This window comes from Scleropages formosus, chromosome 5 (assembly GCF_900964775.1).
Source record: "Scleropages formosus chromosome 5, fSclFor1.1, whole genome shotgun sequence".
NCBI classification, from domain to species: domain Eukaryota; kingdom Metazoa; phylum Chordata; class Actinopteri; order Osteoglossiformes; family Osteoglossidae; genus Scleropages; species Scleropages formosus.
Window position 1 is genome coordinate 5,086,485 of NC_041810.1, and position 24,442 is coordinate 5,110,926.

Here is a 24,442-nt window from a genome sequence, read left to right on the forward strand (position 1 = left end):
AATGTCACATGCAGACTCGGGAGATAAGAAAACTGGATGATTAATCGGTATCAGTGAAATGTTAGATGAGAACGTAACAGTCATCGATGTTTAAGGCAAGCGTCTTTAAACCACATTTTCCTCCTCATGCAAAAGACTGATAAAACCTTTCTCTTAGAGCGTTTTCCCACTGACCCCACAGAACATTAAAAATCAATAGTATGAGATCGCAGGGAAGACTTTGATTGCAAAAACTTGGCTTTTGAGTTCATCACATGCAGAAAGAAAGCCTTTCTGGTGAACAAAATAAAGAAAAACATGGCATGTTATCAAAAGTACGAACAGGTTACGGCAGTTTCTATAGAAAAGTTAGAACACAAGCCATCATCACAATGCACAAGAGCAAAAGAAATGAAGGCTAACCTTTAACAAAGTAGTCCCTGTTTGGTCCTATCAGCGCATTGTAGGGATATCCATAGTACGTTAGCGTGTATGGGTCACACTGGTAAACAAAACTGGTCTGGGTACTTTCCGGAGTGGATGTTGCACCCTTGGCAGCCTTCTGGTAGCGGGTGTACTGCTCCTTGTCCACGGGCTTGGCCAAGGTCACCTCTATATAGGAGCCATCGATCTCAGTGCCGTTGAGGCTGTCCATGGCGAAGACGGCATCCTCGCGGCCTGCAAAGTGCACAAAGGCGTAGTCGCGGATCTTCTTGACGCGCTCCACACAGCCTGGGTTGAACTGGCTGAAGATCTTACGCAGAGTCTCCTCTGTTGTTTCGATCATGAGGTTACGCACGTACAGGATCTTCACCGTCTCCATGATGTCTTCGTCAACATCGATCTCCGGCTCAGCCCAGTCCACGGCAATCTGATGGCCCCACAGCTGGATGCGACCGGGCATCAGTTTGCGACGAGCCATGGCGGCTGCCCTGTGGCTCTCGTACTCCACGAAGGCGAAGCCGCGATTCTTCATTTTGTCTGCAGCGCTGGCATAAACGATGACATCCAACACACCTTCTGTGACCTTGGCGACCTCCTCCAAGATTTCCTCACGTTTCTTGGCCTTTGGGATGCCTCCGATGAAGAGGCGGCAGTTGTCCACACTGCTGCATACACCCAGAAGGCGGCCCGGCCGCACTTCATAGTTATTGAGCTCACGCACAGCTCGCTTGGCTTCATGCTTCTGTGTATATGTGACGAAAGCATAGCCTCGGTTCTTCCCGTCAAAGTCCATCATGAGGCGCATCTCGTAGATCCGGCCCACCGACTCAAACACTGGCACCAGCTCGTCCTCATACACATCCCGTGGGATCTTTCCCACGAAGATCTCACAGCCTCTAGGCGGTGATGGCCCCTCCCACCCGGGTGGGGGGCCATATTTCCTCTGGCCATTCTCCTGGACCATGCTGTACCCTGTGCGCTCCATCAGGGCAACCAAGGCACCCTCGTTGGGGGCTCCGGCCACACCCTCGGGGACAGAGGCCGAGTTGTGGTGAGCGTAGCTGGTGGCCTTGGAGTTGGAGGTATTCGAGTTACTCATGGCGGTGGCTGTTGCGGTGTCCTCAGCTGTCATTATGCCGAAAGCATTCGTTTTGTTCTGGGGCCTGCAGAGATCAAACCCACACAGGATGGAAGGGTTAGAGGGTTGTTATAGATCCATCAACATTGAACCACACTGTAAGACAGAGGGAAAAAAAAAATCATGGAAAGAATAAAGTCATGTTGGACTTGTCTGATATCTTTACCAGTCAAAAGTTGAAGTACACTCGCCTGAAATTAGTTTTTTCTTAACTTTCTTCACACAGTCAATACGTTTGAGTCGGAAGTGAGCCGGCATGTTTTCCCAGCTCTCCGGCAGAAATTCGCACAGATGTAGGACACCTATGGGTTGCTTTGCTTTGACTCTTCGGTCCAGTTTGTAATATACAAATATTGTGCTCAAACTTTTGACTGGAAATATAGGTCCTCCGAGGCTCCGTCCTTTATTTTGGACGGAATTTTATTTTCAAGCTTCAGAAGAGTTCCAGAAACCAGAGCCAAAGCACAGGAAACACTGTGTGTCATTATACAGTTATTAATAAAACAATATCTAGTCTTTATCTTGGTGCTTTAAATGTTCACCGATGTTTTAACCTTTTATGCCTGGAAAGACATGATGAAAACTCAGAATCAATCTGATACCAAAGCCTTCCTTTTCCATGTGAAGTTTTACCCTTATCAAACAAAGGGGAGCATGTCATAAAATGAATATTTTATCCTCTCTCACAGTTCTATCTCAATTTCTGCTTTTCAGAGGTTTATTTTATTCTGTTTTGCTCTGTGTTCCATTCAACCTTGACCCTTGTTAGTGTAGGCAAATAGGGTCATAAAAAAATCACGGTGAGATGGACCTGCCCTATGCACATAGAGGATAAGCAGGGATTTATGAGAGAGGTTTCTGGAAACATATGACCACTGAGACACCCTTTCCAGTGAGCTGTCAGGTGTCTTGCACACAGACGGGAGGATATGATTCCTGTTTAAGTCCTTGAATTGTGGTATAAAGACTGAATGGTTACAAAGTTCAGTGGAACGTATGCTAGCAAAATACAGATAAATGGCTCAATGGTCAGTAACAGGCAGTACGGTGGCACAGCAAGTAGTGCTGCTGCCTTATAGCATGCGGGTGGTACGAGAGGACATGGGTTTGATGCCCGATCAGTCTGTGTGCAGTTTGCATGTTCTTCCTGTTTCACATGGGTGCTCTGGTTTCCTCTCACAGTCCAAAGACATGCTGTTCTGGTTCACCCATAGTGTGTGTGACAGTGTGTTCCACTGATGTATGGATGAGTGACCCAGTGTAAGTAGTGTATCTAGCAGTGTAAGTCACCACGGTGAATAAGGCGTGTGGGCTCATAACACTATGTAGTATCCATTGGAAGTTGCTTTGGAGAAAAGTGTATGTTAAATAAATAAATGTAAATAACACAGAAAATATGGCAATACAGGTCAAAGTACAGTCTTTGCATTAATGCAGAGGCCAAACAGTGGAGTAAATGTATGGAAATCAGAGTTTAATTGGATACAGACACTTCAGATGTGAAGAAATAGACAGTGCAGTGTGTCAGTGTTACTAGGTGAGACACACAGGTGGGCTATAACAAAGCCAAGGGCACAGTATGGTAAGGATGCTGTGTTACCTGGCAACAGCACCATGCCAACACATGGCTTGAGTGTGACTTGATACCTTTCCCACCCATGCCGGTAATCCCTGCTCACAAGCTGGGGACAGGGGCTTCTGAATAACTATTGAAGCACTTACGGGAACATCCACCAGCCTTGCAAAGCCAGAGCAGAAACACAAAGAAAATACCTGGTTATGGAGCAGCCCAGAAAATACTAGGAATAAAATCTTAGCACGTCTTATAGTGTCACATGCTAGTGCTATTACCACTGCCTGTCATGATAATGTTACCCCTGTAGGCTTTGATCCTTTTCATCCCCAGGTAACACTGCTGTGGTAACCAGCACTTACACTGTCTTCATGTGCCTTATTAGTTGAATTTCATGACACGGAGCAGAGCTAAGCGACAGTGGCGACTTTCCACTGAACTGCAGCAAGGATTAAGAACCTGCTGCTGACTGGAGAAACAGCCTGAAGGTGTAAAGGTTATTAAGTTGCAATAAACCGTATTTCATGAACTTCTTCTATTTTATATGTGCTCATTCCTTCGAGTGTCTAGGGGTAACTAACACATGGTGGTGCAGTGAGTAATGTTGCTGTCTCACAGTGCCTGGGTGGTGTGAGAGGGCAAGGGTTCGATTCTCACTCAGTCCATGTGGAGTTTGCATGTTCTCCCTGTGTCTGTGTGGGTCTCCTGCAGGTGCTCTGGTTTCCTCCCACAGTCCAAAGATGTGTTGTTCAGGTTCCCCCATAGTGTGTGAATGACAGAGAGAGAGAGAGAGAGTGTGTGTTCCACTGATGTATGGATGAGTGTAAGTAGTGTATCTAGCAGTGTAAGTCACCGCGGTGAATAAGGTGAGTGGGCTGATAACACTATATAGAGTTCACCGGAAGTTGTGTTGGAGAAAAGTGTCTGATAAATAAATAAATGTAACTGGGCTGCTAACATATGGCATGATGCAAGAAAAGCACCAACAGGTATCTTACATGTGACAATGATCAGGATTCCAGTCAGTACACAATAATTAGTAAGTATATAATAGCTACAATGTTTGGGAACCAGGAAAGGACCACCAGAAACCACCAGATTAGATGTGCAATCACAGTGACAATACACACACCTTTCCACCCTCAACACACAACAGGAGGACAGAACATTCCGGAAGAGCTATGTTTATGTTATTGTCAGGAATCAGTGCCAGTTTAATGACACAGAAGAAGTACATGCAGTAATTATGAAGACTATTGACCTTGTACCATTCATGTGTATTGGTTACAGCTGTAGTGCTGCATCTGAAGAACTCTGGCCCCAAATCCCATTTTCTGCTATAGTACCCCTGATCAGGAAATTTACCCTGAAATGATACAGTAAAATTTACCCTTCTGCAGAAATCGCTAAATAATTGTAAGTACCTTAACACTGAAATTTGCTAGGGAGAAATATACGTAAAGACCCGAAACACAAAAATTCAGTCAATGACGACACAATGACCTTTTTCTGATGTCCTTATCTTAAATAGTTCATACAAGTACATTTCCCTGAATCTCTGTTTTTCTCTATTGTTGATGACCCTATTTATTTAATTACATTATTACTTCAGCGGGAGATGAAAACAGAAACCAATTCCAGGTTTTTGACTTTGAGAACGGCTGATGGTGTGGCGTAGAAGACCGGAAGCCCGTTGTTCCTCTGAGAGCTCAGATAACAGCCCTTGTGTGTGAGTACCGGACCAAGTACAGATTTAAGAACGAGTCCCAGCCTCTTTACCCTGCTGCATCACCTCTGACCTCATCCGCACTGTCATTCCTGGAAATGAAACTCAGCGCCGTGGAGACTGATCTCTTTCCAACCTCAACCCTCCCAACCCAAAAAATAAGAATAAATTATCAATAGAGAGAACTCTTCTTGCTTTCTTCAAAAGCGAGTGGGAGGAGCCTCTCTCTGGGGGAACGCGGGTTTACCGAACCTTGGGGGGGTGGCTACTGCAACCACAGACTGCTGCTGAAAACCAGCTCGTGGTCTCTCCATTCCCCTTAAGCAGACGTTGACCTTCACATCAGCATGAGGAGAAGCAAGGCGGCAGTGGCCAGTGGATGACTAATGGGGTGTGAATCACTGCTCTCAGGAATTCATGGCCTGCAGGCAGGAACCAAGGTAAGGTTCTTGGCCAGGTAAAGTAAGAGTAAGACACCCTAGTGTGGACCAGCTCTCGGGGTCACAATGATGATCTCAAGGGTGTACATGGACACGGAGACCTTTCTTTGCACATTGCTACTGACCATCAGCTCCCTTTATGGGCAGGGTGATGTTAAGGTGTTACAAGGAGATCTAGAAGGGTCTGTACACAAGGTCGCAGAAGAAAAATATAGATCTTCAGAGTTTAGCCCGACAAAATCTGAAATTAAATCATACTTTTACTTCTTCACCTGGACTATGATTTGCTGATCCACAACTAAGATAATGAAATACCAGTTATAATATCCAAGACCTTTTGGAGCGGTCATACTTACAAAATTGAAAAAAAAAAAAAATTGCCTTAGCCTGATGATTATTCCACAGCCACATTACGGCCAAGTATAGGAGCTGTTGGTGACCTTCAGCTCGCTGGTCCTTATCAAAATGTGCTCTAACCCAACCACACAGGGAATAAAGGCCACTTTATCATCCTCTACAAATTTTAAAAAGTCTTCTCATGTTCTCCAATTAAGCTGCTATGACTTGTGGGCAAAAGGAAAAAAAAAAAAAAACTTTCCAGTCAAGACTGCATCGGAAATGAAAACGTGGCGTTGATAAAGGAAATCTCAGGCTCTCTGTAACGTGGAACAAACTCTATGACTCAGTCACCGAGTCTTGACTCGTGACAGGGTGACATTGACCAACGTGTAAAGCCCCTATGATCTCCTTTCCCTGACATTGGACTGTTTTTCCTCTGGGCTGCGTACATATTTCAGAATGATTTTCTGTGCTCATTAAAACATATCGGCACGTACGTTCCTCAAATGATCCTGATTTGCCCCAGTACAGCAATAAAAATATTACATTAATAACCTTTATTTATCAGATGCCCTTGCCCATCTTGACAATGATTTACCCAGGGCAGGGCATCCTTACTACGTCATTTCAGGACACTAGAGCAGGAATGGGAGCCGCTGCTCCTCCAACAGGATCGCTTTATGTTTTTTGCTATTTCGCTGAAATATAAAAGTGTGCGATACAATCTACTCGCTTGAAAGTACCGAGTTTTCACAAAATGTACATGTCCTCAACAGGAATTTACACGCAGCCCGAAACGCATTCACACTCCGGTTTGTTTTTCTCTTGATCGCGTCGTGAAAATAAGCCAAAAAAATTCCTTCCTCAGTACATCCCACCTAATGAGAACATATGGAGAACAAACGAGGGAAAAGTCAGGCCCGTACACAAGTGCGGTTAAAGTGCGCTTTCGGGTCAACGGCACACGGTCTACTGGTCAAAGGGCACTTCAAGTTCACAGAATGTGCCATGTGACACTGAACCATGACTGCACCTTTACCGCATTAAACACTGATCATACTGTACTTACTCCTCGTGAATATAATACCTAAACATTAAGAGTTTAAACACTTGCTGCAAAATAAATTTCTCTAATCAATATGAAAAAAACCACATTTTTCGCTGAACGCTGCATTGCATGAGCCATAACGAAGCTCCGGATAGATCCTGCCTGGCGACAGAAACAGCGCGTACAATGTTAAAGGTGAGCGTTGTCACACCTGCGTCACAAGCCGTGCCCGACGCCGACAGGAGCCGGGCCTGTTCCTACGATCCGGGAGACCGCCTGCCCGCACGGGCGCCGGCCGCTGAGGCTCACTTCGACGGGCGGAGGCGCAGCGGGAGCCAGCGACGTGGAGGCAGGTACATACACCTGGACGGCTCCCTGTGCTTCCCAACGGCATGGGCAGGGGAAGGGGCGGAGCTCACACACACACACACACACACACACACTCACGCACTCACGCACAGAAAGTGAGGGATAAGGTAGCAGGAGAAAAAGGGAGGAGGGAAGGGGTGGCTGGCAAGGTGCTCGCCCAGTTACTGAATAAACCATCAACTGCTTGCATCTTGACTTGTCCAAGGGTATCAAATGAATATTAAGAATGCCTATTATAGGAAAGCAAAAGGGGGCACCTCTGATATAGTATTACTCACATGAAGCAAGGTAAGGGGCAAAGCCGAACGGTGCCTTCATTTCTGTTGAGCATTTAATTTAAGGTTGTATTGTGTTCTCTGTTGGGTTAGGAGGCACTGTGGCACAGCAAGTAGCGCTGCTGTCTCACAGCACCTGGGGGGTGCGAGAGGATGTGGGTTTGATCCCTTTTTAGTCTATGTGGAGTTTGCATGTTCTCCCTGTGTCTGTGTGGGTTTCCTCCGGGTGCTCTGGTTTCCTCTCACACTCCAAAGACATGCTGTTCAGGTTCACCCATAGTGTGTGAGTGACAGAGAGAGTGTGTGTGTTCCACTTATGTATGGATGAGTGACCCAGTGTAAGTAGTGTATCTAGCAGTGTAAGTGTTCTGGTGCTCTGGTTTCCTACCACAGTCCAAAGGCATGCTGTTCAGGTTCATCCAGAGTGTTTAAGTGACAGAGACAGAGAGAGAGAGAGAGAGAGAGAGTGTGTGTGTGTGTGTGTGTGTGTGTGTGTGTGTGTGTGTGTGTGTATGTGTTCCACTGATGTATGAATGAGTGACCCATTGTAAGTAGTGTATCTAGCAGTGTAAGTGTTCTGGTGGGTGCTCTGGTTTCCTCCCACACTCCAAAGACAAAGGCATGCTGTTCAGGTTCATCCATAGTGTGTGAGTGACAGAGAGAGTGTGTGTGTTGCACTGATGTATGGATGAGTGACCCAGTGCAAGTCATGTATCTAGCAGTGTAAGTCACCGCGGTGAATAAGGTGTGTGGGCTGATAACACTACATAGAGTTCGTTGGAAGTCGCTTTGGAGAAAAGTGTCTGCTAGATATGTAATGTTCTCTTACTCCTTTAGTGCCGGTCATCTTTGCTTTTTCAGTTCCTTTCAAAAGCCCTGCAAGAACAGCTGCAGAGAGGTGGATTTACTCTAGTTATGAGTAGCGAACTGGATTGGGGCTCCACAATGGCGCACGTGTGAAGGAAGGAGGGGACGTGTACTTTGGGGGCTGGAACAAGAGCAGGTCAACAGGCAACACGGGCCAGTCGAGCCGTCAAGGAGCGTCTCGGTTCCCGTATCCTCCAGCTCAGCACGGCTCAGGTTGTGGAACCTGGGGGCCGTGTGGACGGGCCGGAGGGGACCGGAACACATAAGGAGAACAGAGCGCTGTGTACTTAACAACAGCAAATATGTTCCCTGCAGCTCCTAAGCTAAAGCAAACAACACGCCCCCCGAGGAGCATTATGGGCCGAGGTGGCTGGAGGGATTTATGACGCGGCAGGGAGGCCGAGACGCGTGTAAGACGGCTTTCCTCGCCCGAGGAGGGGACGCGGCGCTAGCTGCCCTGGGAAAGCGAGTGTGTGTTCAGTTCAGTGGGATCTTTGGAGCCCCACTGCTGCACCTCAACACCACGGCTCAAAGGCAAACACTTGAGGCTGACGGCTTTGACCTGAACCGTGCGCTCAAGGTTTTTATTCTCTTATTCAGAACGCACTGGGGCATTTGTCCAATTTAATGGTTCAATCAGAACTTTCAACTATTTACCTATTTATACAATTGGGTAAGTTTCATTTGAGCAATTAAAAGTAAGTACTTTGGTCAAGGGCACTACAGCAGGAGGTGGGATTCAAACCTGGTGCCTCAGTCTAGCAACAGCAGCTCTAACCGCTGCATCACTTACAGAAAGTGCTGTACGGAGCCTTTCACATTTTCACAGCTTCGTATTTCAATGGAAACGTTCAAGTTTAGAGCCTCTGTAAAAGGCAAAATAGGAAAACTTCCCCAGGGACCACAACCTGAAAGACCTCCTGGTATAAGTTCATATTTGTGTGTTGCAGATGTTAATAAAATGTAGTTCCCTTCAGCAAACAGATGTGTGATGTTGCCTAAATTTTATATAGAAATTATATCTAAGTCCATTTCACACACACACACATTTTCGGAACCGTTTGTCCTATTCGGGGGTCACGGGAAACCAGAGCCTAACCTGGCAACACAGGGCGTAAGGCTAGAGGGGGAAGGGACACACCCAGGACGGGACGCCAGTCCGTCGCAAGGCACCCCAAGCGGGACTTGAACCCCAGACTCACCGGAGAGCAGGACCCGGTCCAACCCACTGCGCCACCACACCCCCCGCTCTAAGTCCATTTCGCAATTTAGATTTACTATCAATTTTACTGACTCATGCGCACATTAAAAAACACACGTTATTTGATATGGGTGATTTTCCTTATTTTTAATTTAAATGCTGGTGTCCTGAACTCGCCAACCAAAACAGTTCTGCCGCTGTGTGAAGAAGCCACCAAGCAGTGTATGTTGTTCTCTCACTACGATGATGCTTTTCTCCAAAGCAACATAAAATGTTAGGTTTATACAATGAGGTTACTTGCCCATTTATACAGCTGGGTAATTTTTACTGGTGTACTTCAGAGTTCGGACCTTTGTGAAGGGCACTGCAGTTACAGCTGTGATTTGAACCTGGAGCCTTCAAATGGAAGGTGATTTTGATAGCATGTACCTATGCATCCTGCTGCCTTGTATGTTGAGACCCTGGTTACGGCCTACAAATGTATCAGTAGAACTGCTCCCAGGTATCTACAAGACTTCATCATTCGCTACATCCCAACCAGACTGCTTCGCTCTTCCACATCTGCCCGCTTGGTGGTCCCACACATTAAAAGTACAAACAAAATCAAAAGCACGGAGGTTCTCGGTTCCGGCTCCATTGTGGTGGAACGACCTCCCCCTGTCACTCGGAACTGCTGAATCTCTGTCCACATTTAATAAGAGTCTTAAAACTCACCTCTTCCAGACTCACTTCTCCCATTATCTCTTAAGTTCAGGTAAGGTGTAAATTTTCATGCTCCATAACTTTATGATCATGTCTGGATAAACCTTTACACAGCTACTCTTGTAACGTAACGTAAATGTTTGTATGTATCTCAAAAAAAAAAAGAAAAAATTACTAGGAAGGTGATCAGGAATCGTCAATATTCTGATAAAGTTTTATTCAGCTACTTGTGTGAAGAAACAAACTAACTGCACTTAAGAATCACACGTCTGCATCTAAGTGTCTCTTCCTGCTAATGAACACATTGTACTTTCTATGAGATGCACGTTGCCTTGGAGAAAAGCGTCTGATAAATGAATACATGTAAACGTAAATGTATGTCACATCATATGACTTTATTTAGCTGACGCTTGTCTCCAAAGCGATGTGTGTGCATGTCACCCACAAAGTGAAGGAAACTCAGCGAAGACGGAGTTTACGTAGGAGCCTGAACAGCATTCAGCACAGGTTATGATAACACAGAGTCTGAATTGCAAATCATCTGACAAGACGAAGGCAATGATGATGACCCCCCCCCCCCCCCCCCCATTATCCTCCCTCCCTCCCAGGTCCAGAATTTCACACCCCATTTCACACGCAGTCCTCATAAAATCAGGTTTAAACCTCTTACAACTTCATATAAACCCCCGTAAAGCAACATCTGACTTCATAGCCTTAAAGTCATTGCTGTTATATTATTTGTACGTTGTGTTTCCTGCACTTGATGGTCACTTATAGTCACAGCACAAGTGAAAGAAGCAAGGAAGTTGATGGCAAAAGTTGAGACTTTCTAAGGTATCTAATTATCCTGATACCTACTGAGATGATGGGAGATAATGTTTTTACATACAGTACAGGCACACAGCTGAATTTATCCAGTGTTCATAAAGCGATCATTAAATATCACGTAACAAAACTTTTTCTACTGGGGAAATGATCCAGTCGATTCTGAGTAAACAATTTATTTAAATTCATTCATTTAAATGAATTTATTTGCTAGATACACGTCCGTTTGCCAGCTCTTCAATCATCCTTCAACAGTATATCCCTTATCCCACCAACATTTATGATTGTAATATTTTTATTACAGATTTATGGTAAATCTGTTCATTTTTTAGTTGTATCTGCATGTGCACACCTGTAACTGCTTGTCACTGTGCATTTCAGTCTTTTCACAAAAATACAAGAAAATAAAATGTATTCTTATATAGCGCTGTATCCCGATGGCCAAGTCAAAGTGCTTTCGGGGATTCAGATAAAATAAATTACAGCCGAAACAAATAACAAATGACTGACCGACACATACAGAAAAAAAGACTTGTAAGAGCTAAAGGTTTTATCATTTTCTATATTTACTTCTCACATTGAATCTGGTCCTAATGGATCATTTATAAGGTGCATAACAAGGCCTTGTCTGGCAGCTCCACTGGGCAGAAGAAAAACTGCAAGTGACAAAGTGGGTAATTTAATTTGAGAAGTTAATTTTATACCAGATCAAAAGCCAGATGCATTGCAGTTCCATAAATCTTTGAGTGTCCGCTTCTGATGAGTCGCTCTTCTGTGCGGGTTAAAGGTCAGCACCCGCTGTGCGCAAATGCTGAGACAGCTTGAGTGACACGCAGCAAAAAACAAAAAAACAAAAAAAAAAACACACACACCCGCTGCTCTCAGGGCCGACCCAGCGTTCAGACGACGACGGGCAGAGGAGCCTGGGAGTGAATCGGCACTTTCCGGAGACGCTCTTGCCTAGTCCTCCCCCTCGTAACAATAGCAGAGGACTATAGGCTGATGCTTCGTCACCCTAATGTAACAAATGTAACACATATGTTTATATGTATCTCCAAAAAAAAATTACTAGGAAGGTGATTAGGAATTGTGGATATTCTGATAAAGTTTCATGCAGCTACTCGTGTGATGAACGTTGGTTCGTATGGTGGAAAGAAACAAACTAACTGCACTTAAGAATCACACGTCTGCATGTAGATGTCTCTTTCTGCTCATAAACAAATAGTATTTTCTATTAGATGTTGGTTGCTTTGGAGAAAAGTGACTGATAATGAATAGCTATAAATGTAAATGTAATTCTTCACCCACCAGCACTGCTATTATACTTTGCTGTGTCTCACAAAAGTTACAAAATGCAATAGCACCTTTGCAGTAACCTAATGTGCTTATATAATTAGAGCGTGTGGACATTTAAAAAGTCTTGCTATTCAACTTAGCTAATGTGACGTAGGACTCTTAGGACCAGGACTGATGAAATGACATTGACTGGTGCTGCTGGGAATCAGTATGACATTGGCGTTTCAAGAGTTTACTACCCTTGAGCGAAGCATATCACAAACACACACACACACACACTGTCCGAAACCACTTGTCCCGAGCGGAATCGCGGCAAACCGGAGCCTACCCGGCAACACAGGGCGTAAGGCTGGAGGGGGAGGGGACACACCCAGGACGGGACGCCAGTCCGTCGCAAGGCACCCCAAGCGGGGCTCGAATCCCAGACCCACGACACAACGGACACAGGCCAAACCCGCCACTCCACGCCACGCCACGCCACGCCACGCCACGGTGCCCCCCGCAAAGCATATCCTCATACGGAAACAGAAAAATAGAAAGTATTTCTTTGCAGATAATTTTCCCTACATTGTCCCCCCTTATATTTCATTGGAACAAAGTGCAGGGCCCACTCCAAGGGACCTCCAAATGTCAGACACACTCCAAAACCGATCATTAAACTGGCGCTTGTTAGGGCGTATAAGTTAAGGCCCATTGCCCCACAAGATACTCACACACTCCATCAAGCGCCACGTCCGCCCTGCGGCGCAGGGATGCGGAAAGTCGGACGGTTGACATCTTCACTAAGGGAAATAAAACAATGAAACGAGCGCACGCGTTCTGGCAGCTCTACAAAGACCCTTTCTCTCTTCCCCTGGATGTCTGAAGCTGCTCTTTCTCTTTAGCAGCAGTCAGAAGGAAAAGTAAAACCACGCTATCTTTAGCAGCCTTTGTTCGGCTCGTGCGATTCAGAAAGCACATCGCATATTTTCCTGTGTGCGTTTTTTTTTTTTTTTAAAGACATTTCCTTTAGGGAGAGGTGCTACAAATTTCACTTCGCCGCAAGCATTTCTTAATGCAACTGAAAAACGGGGTGTGACGTGGCTGCGAATGAACCATTTATAGCTGTGGACCGTTTAACAAGTGGAAGCAAAAGTACAGACGCTAGAATAACTCTCCTAGTACTGTGAGGACCGGCATTTACAGCAGTATACAAGTGCAGAGCACAAAGGTGTGGATCATGTAGCGTATTATATTATGTTTTTTCATGTCGCTGACACTTTTCTCCCGAGCAACTTACAATGTTAGTTTACCTACAGTTATTTACCCATTTATACCGCTGGGTAATTTTTACTGGAGCAATTTAGGGTAAGTACCTTGCTCAAGGGTACTGCAGTCGGAGATGGAGATCAAACCCGCGACCTTTGGGTCCAAAGGAAACAGAGTGTTTTTTTCTGAGAGTTGTTTATCCACGTGAGACTTTATGCTTTTTATTTCTGTGACTGTTTGCCATGAATTTTAATTTTTTGCCTCCATGTGGTAAGGACACCTGCGTGGTTTCGGTGGTTGGTGGCGACACTGCTCCTTGTCGCCAGCTGTCCGTGTATTATAGTTTCTGTCATTTACCCCATCAAGGGAGACAAGGCCTATTTTTAAAATCATCTCTCATGCTAGTTAATGTTTCACAAACAACGAAATACAGTCTAGGGCCCACCCTTAATGCAAACATTAGAGGTGGAGAAATGTTGGATGCAAAGACAAGGAACAGTTGTCCTTACCACATGGAGGCAAAAAAATTAAAATTCATGGCAAACAGTCACAGAAATAAAAAGCATAAACTTTGCCACGGACCTAGTTATGCCACCATGCGTGAGACTTATAGTCCCGCAGGTAAAATGTTTGTTCTCTGAAAGCCATGGTAAAAGCAATGTCTGATTCTCTAGGATTCTGTCATTTGCCAGCAGCTGTACTTTGTATTCTTCTGTACGACCTCAGAGGCCGTCTTTGTTGCAAATTCAGGTTGTTACTTCGACTGGTTTTGGCAAGGCTAATGGGGGCTCTCATCGTGAGAGGTCAGCTGGGATAAAGGCCTAATGGAATAATGGAATGGATGACAGCTCAAGTCTCACGTGGATAAGCAAACGGTTGTGTCACGCCCCAGAAAAAACACTCTTACACTTTCAGTAACCAGGTTTTCTTGGGCTAATACCACAGCCAAGCTGTTTCAAAAAGCAATCAAGGCAATATCTTAGTTAATTTATCCATGTAAGTCCATCTGGAACCACTGCGACCATGCTAAGGATGTTACCTATCCACTTAGAGAAGGTCAAAAGGTCAAACTCACAATACTCCTATATTAGTACAGTGTGTTGTGCGTGCCCAAAGAGGGATGACATTCCCAGTCCAAACTTAATGAACTCAATGCAAATGTATGAATAAGCCACAACACAAGAAATGACAACTTAGTAGAAGAATGCAAGGTCTCTATCCAACTGTTGACGATGATGTGAAAAACACTGATTCGCACCTAAAAAGGCTTCATTCCCTCTTGCAAGCTGATGTTTTGGATGTTCTGGCCGACTGATATCAGCGCACTACTTCCAGCTCTCCGTTGGACACGTTTCCGGCTCAACCTGAAATAAGTTTGCATTCTGTACTCTTTGGCATCCGTCATACACGATCTCCTTCGCCTCAGCGTTTCGTCTTTCTCTTACTTCCTTGACACATGCAGGAGAAAAGGAGTTAGGGGGAGGATTTCCTCACTGAATTACTGGAAGTACAAGATCGCTAGTCAAAGAGCAAATCGCACGTGATAGTGCCATTGGGTCAGACAACATGTAGCTATCTGGCCGTTGCGACATCTCTCTTCTTGAAACACGAAGCACCCAAACCAAGACAACAAGCCAGTTGTCCTACCTGCTCCTTTCGCAGCTTGTGAACAGATTGCAGTGAGATCACAGATGGCGTTAACCTAGGAAGATGGTGTCTTTTCTCTCAGCTTGAGGTCTTCGAAATGCCTGATCCAGCAAACCACGAATAGCAGAGGTGCTAAAGGTCTACATGTTGCTCCTGGAGGTGGAGCTGCTTCTTAGAAATAACCCCCCTCTTTCCTTTGGCCTCTCCCTCTACCTCTGATAGGAACCAGGAGATTAAAAGTCCAAGGTTTGAGTTGGATGAGTGAGGCATGCAGCGAAGAGCAAAGTGGGCAGTTAGTGAAGTTGTTCATTGGCAACAACACACCATTAGAGATTATAACACTACAATGAGTGTTTATGTGCAACAGTGTACCTTCAACTTTTAGCACATGTCTTCGTGTGTGGAACGTACATTCTTATTTTAAAGATAAGATAGGAAAGTTTCTGTTCGTTTTCCTCTCCATTTTTTCCACTGGTGCTTGCGACAACCCAATGTGCACGATACTGGATTTCTACATTCCGTAAATCCATCTACAATAATCCGGTCATGTCCACTGATGCTTTTATTGATATCTCAATGTGGAAAAGAGCTCAGGTCATGTTTCCTATGTGAGCTTGCTAAAGAGATGATCAGAACATATTGTCAAATGGCAGACATACCTGGGGCACAAAAAGGCACCTGCTTTTAAAGATCAAGTCATTTGAACACTAGTGCCAACAGTGTCCATCCATGATGTGTCTACGATGTGTCCTATCGTGTCTTATCTCACATCCTATGAAGAAGTCACCTTGCACTCTAGCAACCTTAAACTCTACAGTGTCCTCTCTGATTTCAGATTTGGTGTAATACTTCAAATCAGAAGCAGAAAAATTAATGTGGAAATAAGTCACTTTGCACAATTTTGCTGCATAAACTTGTGCTTGTCTTTGTGTCAATCTGAATTTAAAAAAAAACCTAATAAAGTATAGGACAGTAGAAATTTCCAGTTGCAGCACAAATTAAACCATTTTGTATATCACCTGAAGACCACAAGGCCTAGAGCTGAACATTTGCATTTATTTACATTTTACACTTATTTATTTAGCAGATGCTTTTCTCCAAGGCAACTTCCAACGAACTCTATGTAGTGTTATCAGCCCACACACCTTATTCACCGCGGTGACTTACAATGCTAGAGACACTACTTACACTGGGTCACTCATCCATACATCATTTTAAGGTATTTGAGATGGACGTCATTTTAAAATATGCCTATTGCATAGTGTAGTGGTTATATGTACTGCCTTTGGACCTGAAGACTGTAGGTTTGATTCCTGTCTCTGGCTCTGGTACCCTTGAGCAAGGTTCTGATTTTAAAGTACTGCAGTAAAAATATCCAGCTCTGTAAAGGGTTGAATAATTGTAAATTGCTTTGGGAAAAAGCATCAGCTAAATTAATAAATGTACAGTAAGTCGTTGCAGCCACCTCTCCGTGATTCCAAATACACTTCCATCCTTCGATCAGGAAGTCTGTCCATCTATTTCCAAGTTTTCTCTCAAAAGTTTCGATGTCACTAGCAGTAAGTTTTCTTGAAGAGGTTTCTATTCATAGATTTTGTATAATGTGTCTTCAACCAGCTGTCTAACGCATGAGTTAGGGATGTGACTGTGGTTGAGTGATGCATTAAATCCCAACTTAAATTTTGACAGTACATTGCCTGGCAAGACCTGAGCCCAGTTTCTCATCAGCCAAGGTTGTGTGCTGAGTAAGGCTTCCTGCAGACCTCTGGAAGTGAAGAGGTCAGAGGTCAGGCATTTGTTAATAGCAGGGCCTGGTTAAGTACTGGAGTGCACATGACAGGGTTGAGTTATGGCCATTTTGCTTACATCATTCAAATGACAAAAAAAATTATACTTTGTTTTACTGCCAAGGTTATTTCACAGGAAGTTTTTGGTATGTGAGAGTGTAAGTTACTGAGTGAGTGTGTTTCTGTGTGTGTGTGTGTGTGTTTCAGTCCCTCCCCATATCTTGTCACCTTTTTGCAGGTTTAAATAGAAATCTCAGCTGTTTTTTTTATTGTTATCCAATGAGTCAAAGGCAGAGGAAGTGTTTTTCTGCACTGCAGTTCAAAGTTCCACCGGGGAAACAGGATTTTACAGCTTACTGTTGTCATACACTCCATATCTCTTTATCACTTCTGAAACACATGCATTTATTCATTTAGTTGACACTTTCCTCTAAAGCAACTTACAATATTCATCTGTTTACAACTATTTACCCATTTACACAGCTGGGTAATTTTACTGGAGCGACTGAGAGTAAGTACCGCACTCAAAGGCGCTACAGCCAGAGGTGAGATTCGAACCTGCAACCTTTGGGTCCAAAGGCAGCAGCTGTGAACAATGTCTGCTGCAATTACTTGAAAGTATTATCTTTAAGATAGCACGATCATATTATTACCATTACTGATGTATTATCTTTGGGTTATTTGCAGTTGATCATTGTGAGTCTAATTGTTGCTCAATAATTTTATATGGGAACCAGCCCATTCTCACTGGATAATCTGTGTGTTACTGTGGTCCAGTATTTGGGCCAGGTGTATCATCTGAACTGACCCTGTGAGCACCAGTAAGGACATTTTTCAGTGTAATTATTTGCGTTTCTACACAAGTGCTGCTCAGTGTGGTTTCAGGCTTGGGCAAAAAGGGCTGCTTTGTGAATGAAATATGGCACAAATTCATCTTTGACCATTTCTCCCGTTGTTGTCTGTTAGACAAAAACTTGATCACCCAACCAAGACAGAAATATGTGCGCGCACATACACTGAGAATCAGTGACACCCGATCCCCTGACCAAAGCATAAAAAAGTACGTGTGTACTCACACACCGTCAGACACACACGCTCCGATAACTGATACCCTGACCAAGGCATAAACATGCACACCGACACACACTCACACTGACACACACAAAAATCTGGCCCTGAGAAAGTTCCTCATCCTGCTCTCTCATTGCCTCTGAGCCTGACCTCAGTGTGTGACAGTGCCCTGGAGGAGGGGCCTTCTTTAAACAGGGTTCAATCATGTGATATGCATGTGATTCAGTGTCGCCACCGGGACTCCGTTCAACCTGCCAAATGAAACACACTGCAGCCTGGTCCGTCCATTATGGCCCTGGAGCGTTGGACAGCGTTGCAAAATCCGAATTCGACCGAAGGTGTGGATCAAAACTGCCTTGCCTATGAATCCCCGTTCCATACAAACAGCACAGCACCACATTTTTTTTTTCTGTATTGTGGCTTTGCCCCCTTGGACCAAAATTGCAGGTGTTACCTCTAATGCTGCTGCCGAAAGGCTCCTCTACTGAGATGAATCACCGCCTTTTTGGAGACATGCTACTCTCCAGCAGCCTCATGGGAGTGGCATCCTGACTGGTACCCACGGCTTCATTGCTCTCACACCAGCCCACATGACAGCACATCCCTAGCGTGCCACCATCTCACCGTGTCGTAAGCAAAAAAATCCACAAGTTTCTACTATGTGAGCTGACTGCAGAAGGAGGGGAGCCAACATCAGTTGGGCCCATCGTCTTCAAGGCTGCGGCCTCTCATGCGGATCAGTGGGATGGCCATAAAAATAGGTGAGCTAAGCACCATAAACCCCCTACAATATAATGCCATACAGCAGGGGCAAAGTGCTTTTAGTGCCTGCTGAATAAAAACTTAAGCACTTCAGCCTTTCAGCGATCCGTCCTTGTTTGTGCCAAATCGCTGGCCTGAAATCGTCGCCGTTTGTTGTGTACAGATAATATACATTGCGTGGGTGTCGCACAAATCACAGTGTTTGTAGAGCAGTCATTGCCTTCGCGGCTCACGTTACAGATCTGCATGATGTGTCGGTCAAAAAGCTGGGGGAAGCCGGAACATCCAGTTTTTGTTGAAATCTCGCAATGTACTGTTAGTCTAACGGCCGTCGCCGGCGAAGGAACTGATAACCCTCTACCCGGCGAACATCTGCTGGGACTGGAGGTGTGTGAAAGTAATTATACCCTTAGACGGTTGTAACGAACAACACTTTGCAACGCTGCTTGCTTTGTACGCTTCCCAATGAAGCTTAGTGGACAAATCCCGTTGAGAGGCGAGGGATTGCCAAACATGGGTACACGTTTTAGCAGACTCTTTCTCCTTGGAGCATGAGAACGTAATCCTCAGAAATCGGAGCAATGTGTGAAACTTCACCGGCCGCACTGTAGTGGAGCAGGTTATTCTTCGCCGGGTTCTCACGGAAACGCTAAAGGAATGTATAACCTGTACAACAAGTAATCGCAGTGTGACGGCAGACCATGTTTTAAAGGGTCACGTGTCATGAGCCCCCAGACTGGAGGCCTGAAACAGATTCTTGTATCAAACAGGAGTTTCAAAGCTCTCTGAATTCTAAGTGGAATTAATCCACCTCCCTTGTACCCAAAAAGCCCTAAACCAATGTAACGTGTTCATTACTCCTCTGCGAAAACACCTTCCAGGAGCACCTGAAGAAATCAGAAGACATCAGTAGAAGCAGAAACCGGGACGAAGAACACTTTTATACCAGTTTTTAACCAGGTAAATTCAGATTTGTACAGCATCAGCTGTCACCACTATGCCACCTGGTGCTTCAGTCAAGATAAAACTACATTTATTCATTTAGTTGATGCTCTTCTCCAAAGTAACTTACAGTGTTAAGGTTACAATTATTTACCCATTTATACAGCTGGGTAATTTTACTGGAGCGATTTAGGGTAAGTACCTTGTTCAAGGGTAATACAGCTAGGATCCAAAAGCCTTTGGATCCAAAAGCAATGACTCTAACCACTACGCTACCAGCTGTCCCCATGCAATCATACATGAGTTATTATGTTATTGCATTTATCCAGTCTTATAATATTTAATTAATTCACAAGCATTTTGTTACACTTAATATTAATTACTTCATGAGCATTTTACTGCAGCGGTTCAGGGAAAGTACATCCCTCCAAGGCAGTGAGTAACAGAGAGTGGGACTTGAACCAGCAACCTTCCGGTTATAAGCGACTTTGTCGCCCAGCAAACCACCTCCGTAAGTGAAATCCACTCAGGGCCAACGCTGCAGCCTAATGAGGTGCCTTTCTCTCACATAAACACTGCAAGTGCGGCCCTGGAGTCGCAGCTCACGGTTAACAAAGTGCCACTGTTCCTCCTAAACCGGGATTTTAAGATCGCCTCAAGTGTAAACGAAAAAAAAAAAGAATAAAAGGGGGGGAAGTGCAAGCTTTACACAAATAATGAATGAAATATGTGCTGACTTCCCATAAGCGCGTGTAAAACCCAGTGGCGGTTTTGAAACCCCTGTTGTTTGCGGTTCTGGAGTCGTCAGTATGTGGCGGCATTCCTCAATGTATTATGTACAGCAGTGGAGTGTGACAGGGATGAAGAGATTAAAAGTCCGTTGCTTAACGCTTTCACAAACACTGGGAACCACCTGGATTCCGGAGAGTTCTGGGGGGGTCTCCTTCTCCAAATGGCCTTAGCGATCCTCCGCGCACATCCTGTCGAGTGTCGAGGTGCGTCTCTCTGAGCGGTAAAGAAAAAGCGTGACAGCTACGTGTCACTTCTGGGGCCACGAATTCTGCTTTGTTCCGGACTTTTCTGCTCCCGATCAGCTGACGCAGAGGCCTTGCTTTGAGTCCTCGGTCATGCCGTCACATGACCCCCTGCCGCGGTGCCGGCAGTCGCCGCAGGTTCAAGGTCAAAAGGAGGAAAAGGGAGTAAAAATAGGCATAAAAAGAGGAAAAAAAACCTTGCATCATAGGTAGCCTTCACCCATAGTGAGTACCTTGGAGGATACCTAGACCATGCTTTTTTACCTACATTTACATTTTTTCATTTAGCTGATGCTCTTCTCCAAAGCAACTTACAATATTAAGGTTACAGTTATTTGCCCATGCAGGCAGCTGGGTAGTTTTACTAGAGCAATTTAGGGTAAGTACCATGCTCAAGGGTATTATAACCGGAATTGGAGATCAGACCTGCAACTTTTGGGTCTAAAGACAGCAGTTCTAACCACTACGCTACCAGCTGTCCCGATGCTGTATGTATGTCCCTATATTAAAAGAATACCTCTGAATCTGCAGGGAGGAAATGCCAAAAAATATGTGTGTTCCACGGTTCCAACCGTGGAAGTTATTAGAGGCCTTGTTCTTCGTCAAAATGTTTGCATCAGCATGCATTTTGCTCACGATTCCATGCATCAAAAAGACATGTACAATAACCATTTGTATGCATATACAGTAGTTCCTTCTTTTCCACGGGGGATATGTTCCAAGACCCCCAGCAGAGTCCTGAAACCGCAGATGGTACTGAACCCTATATATATATATAAATGTACAATGTTTTCTCTCTCTCTCTCTCACACACACACACACACACACACACACACACACACACACACACACACACAAGTGCCTAAAGCCACTCATCCCAAGCAGGGGTCACAGCGAACCAGAGCCCAACCCAGCAGCACAGGGCACATGGTTGGGGTGATGGCGGCACCCAGGACAGGACGCCAATCCTTTGCAAGGCACCCCAAGCAGGACTCAAACTGCAAACCTACCACAGAGCAGGCCCGGGCCAAACCCACTGCACCAGCACGCCTCCCATTCCTGTGTATACATACCTATGATAATGTTTAATTTATAATTTAGGTACAATAAGAGATTAACAACAACCACTAATACTAAAATAGAACAATTATAACAATATACTGTAATAAAAGTTATGTGAATATAGTCGCTCTTTCTCTTTGTCTCTCTTTATAAATATTGTATATATCTTATTGTACTGATTTCATCACGCTGTTCACAACGGCACGCAATTTAAAACTTACGAATTGTATTTCTGGAGGGGGTGCAGTGGCGCAGTGGCGCAGTGGGTTGGGCCACAGTCCTGCTTTCCGGTAGGTCTGGGGTTCAAGTCCCGCTTGGGGTGCCTTGTGATAGACTGGCGTCCCGTCCTGGGTGTGTCCCCTCCCCCTCCGGCCTTACGTCCTGTGTCACCGGGTAGGCTCCGGTTCCCTGTGACCCCGTATGGGACAAGCGGTTCTGAAAATGTGTGTGTGTGTGTGTGTATTTCTGGAATTTTCCATTTAATGTTTTCGAACTGCAGTTGAGCGCGGTAACTGAAACCGCGGATAAGGGGGGGACCACCGTACATAGGAGAAAGTTTATGCTGTTACGCTGAAAGGGCGCTTCCGATTCCCTTATAAGTCAAAACATTATTAATCTGATATTAATTATTTAATTAACATTATTAATATGAGGAAATTGCACAAATTGAGAAACACAAAGAATAACAAATAACCAAGTCCAGCACTTCACGCTACAATAAGTCGTACCGTAAATGCCATGCTGTGGGCATGTTTGCTTTTCTCCCACAGAACATGAGGATGAAAACACATCTGAACGAACAAATAGTTCATACTAATTTTGCAAATCTTGTTTAATTGAATTAAGATTAAAAATCAGCAATACACTTATGTGAGCCAAAAGATCTTTTTTTTCAGCTTTGTTTTTCAGAATGCACCCAAAGTCTTGACTGAATTTCAGGCTGCAATTACACAATCGGGAAGTAGCAGGGAATTTGAGGTCATCAAAGGATAATTTTTTTCTTTTCCAATAATTTTGACCTGGCACATAATAGGAAAAACGCGTGGACCAAAAAAACGTGTTGTCCAGAGTAGCAAAGGGACCTGTCTGATTTGTTCATAAAGTAAATTGTACTCTTTCTGTTCATCATCATCATTATTATTATTATTATTATTATTATTATTATTCGTATTATTATTATTAAGTGTGTGTGAAATGTTTTCACCCTGCCAGTGTCATTCCGAGCTCACGTTAGCGTGCCTTCAGGCGGACGGGTTTATAGGCCCGAGGGACCCTACGTGTCGAGTCCCACCCTCAGCTCTGCTGCCGTTGTCACCTTGAAACCCAGTCCTGCTCCACACAAGAACCCCATTGTGTGCAGGTATGTAGTCAATGTAGTCAAAGATGCCCCCGTCCTGGGCTGACGGCGGTTAGAGCTCCGGGAAAGCAGCTGTCTCGAGTTCCCTGAGCCGGACTCACTGAAAACCTCCCTCGTACCCGTGTCCGGTATCCCGCCTTTATGGCGTCGTTTGCTCTTGCACTGAGACCTCCAAGCTCACGCCACCCCGACACCTCCAGCTGTGCCCACAGAGCCGGCTACGTAACAAAAGCAATTAGAAACCCCTGGAAATGACATAAAAAAAGATGTGAGCAATAAAAGAAAAAACAGAACAGGGAAAAAGAGAGAGAGAGAGAGAGAGAGAACTCAATGAGGGACGAGAGCAATGGAGTGTAAAAACAGTGTAAGTCAGCGAAGGGAGGGAGAGCAGAGGTGTGCTGGACATGTATGTACGCAGGCGGTTCTGTGCCACGCGGGCTCTCCGTGTGATCACGGCAGCATGCGAGCAGATCTGCCAGCAATTGGCCAGGTGGGGGCGGCGGGGGGGTATGCGCTGTGCTGCGTGGTGCCGGCACGCTCGACGGGACGTCCCGCCAAATGAGCCTTTGGTCTCAGTGGGTCTTTGCCTAATAAGTCTCTCTTAATTAGATTTAAAAAAATAAAAGACCCCTTTGTCAGAAGAGGTTTATCGCAGCGCACGTTTGGGGAGGGGGGCATCCAGCCTTTTTGTTTTTTTTTTTTTCTTTTTTTTTTTACATGGAAAGCACAATTAGAGGATATCGCGGTCGTGAGGCCCCCGGGGATGAGCAGCAGCTACAGGTGGCCGACGCTCAATCTTCGCAGCAGACCGACGGGACGGTTTATGACGTGGCTTCAAGTGTGCTTGCGCGCCACCCGCTCTCCGTTCCCGGTCGCCGCTTCGTGACGCGGTTCCCTTCTCGCGACCGTCCAGTCGCACGGTCCACTTCCTCACATTCCGCCATGCCTCCGGTTAACCCGCAGCGCTTCCCTTTTATGAGTTAGGAGTGAGCATTTTTAGAAACGTCACACAACATGTGCGTTCTCCATAACCTTAGATGCCTTTCATTATTATTATTATTATTATTATTATTATTATTATTATTATATTGTGTTTCTATTTTTTCCTCAAATATGTCAAACTGCGGCATTGCTGTAAATGTCACAGTAACACAGGATACACCCTAAAGTAGTTTATTTATTGCAGTGTCATCAGTTATTTATATTTAGTCCTACTGCTGCCTTTATGTTTATACTCCTATGCTTCTCTGCCTTCATATGCTTATATGCATAATCTGTATATGTACAGCATTTTCTTGAAACTTTAATGC

The 24,442-nt window shown here is 44.8% G+C and overlaps 1 protein-coding gene across 4 annotated transcripts in view; it reads right to left on the reverse strand.

Annotated features, from left to right (window-relative positions):
• Positions 1–24,442, reverse strand: part of LOC108930846 (RNA-binding protein 47-like) — a 34,282-nt gene that overhangs the window by 5,181 nt on the left and 4,659 nt on the right. For 3 of the 4 annotated variants that reach the window (XM_029252102.1, XM_029252101.1, XM_018746317.2), the window contains exon 2: positions 403–1,586. In XM_029252102.1, coding sequence (XP_029107935.1) covers positions 403–1,586 — 1,184 coding nt within the window. Of the gene's footprint in view, positions 1–402; positions 1,587–6,898; positions 7,116–24,442 lie in introns of those variants that run through there. The other variant, XM_029252103.1, reaches the window with a different exon arrangement.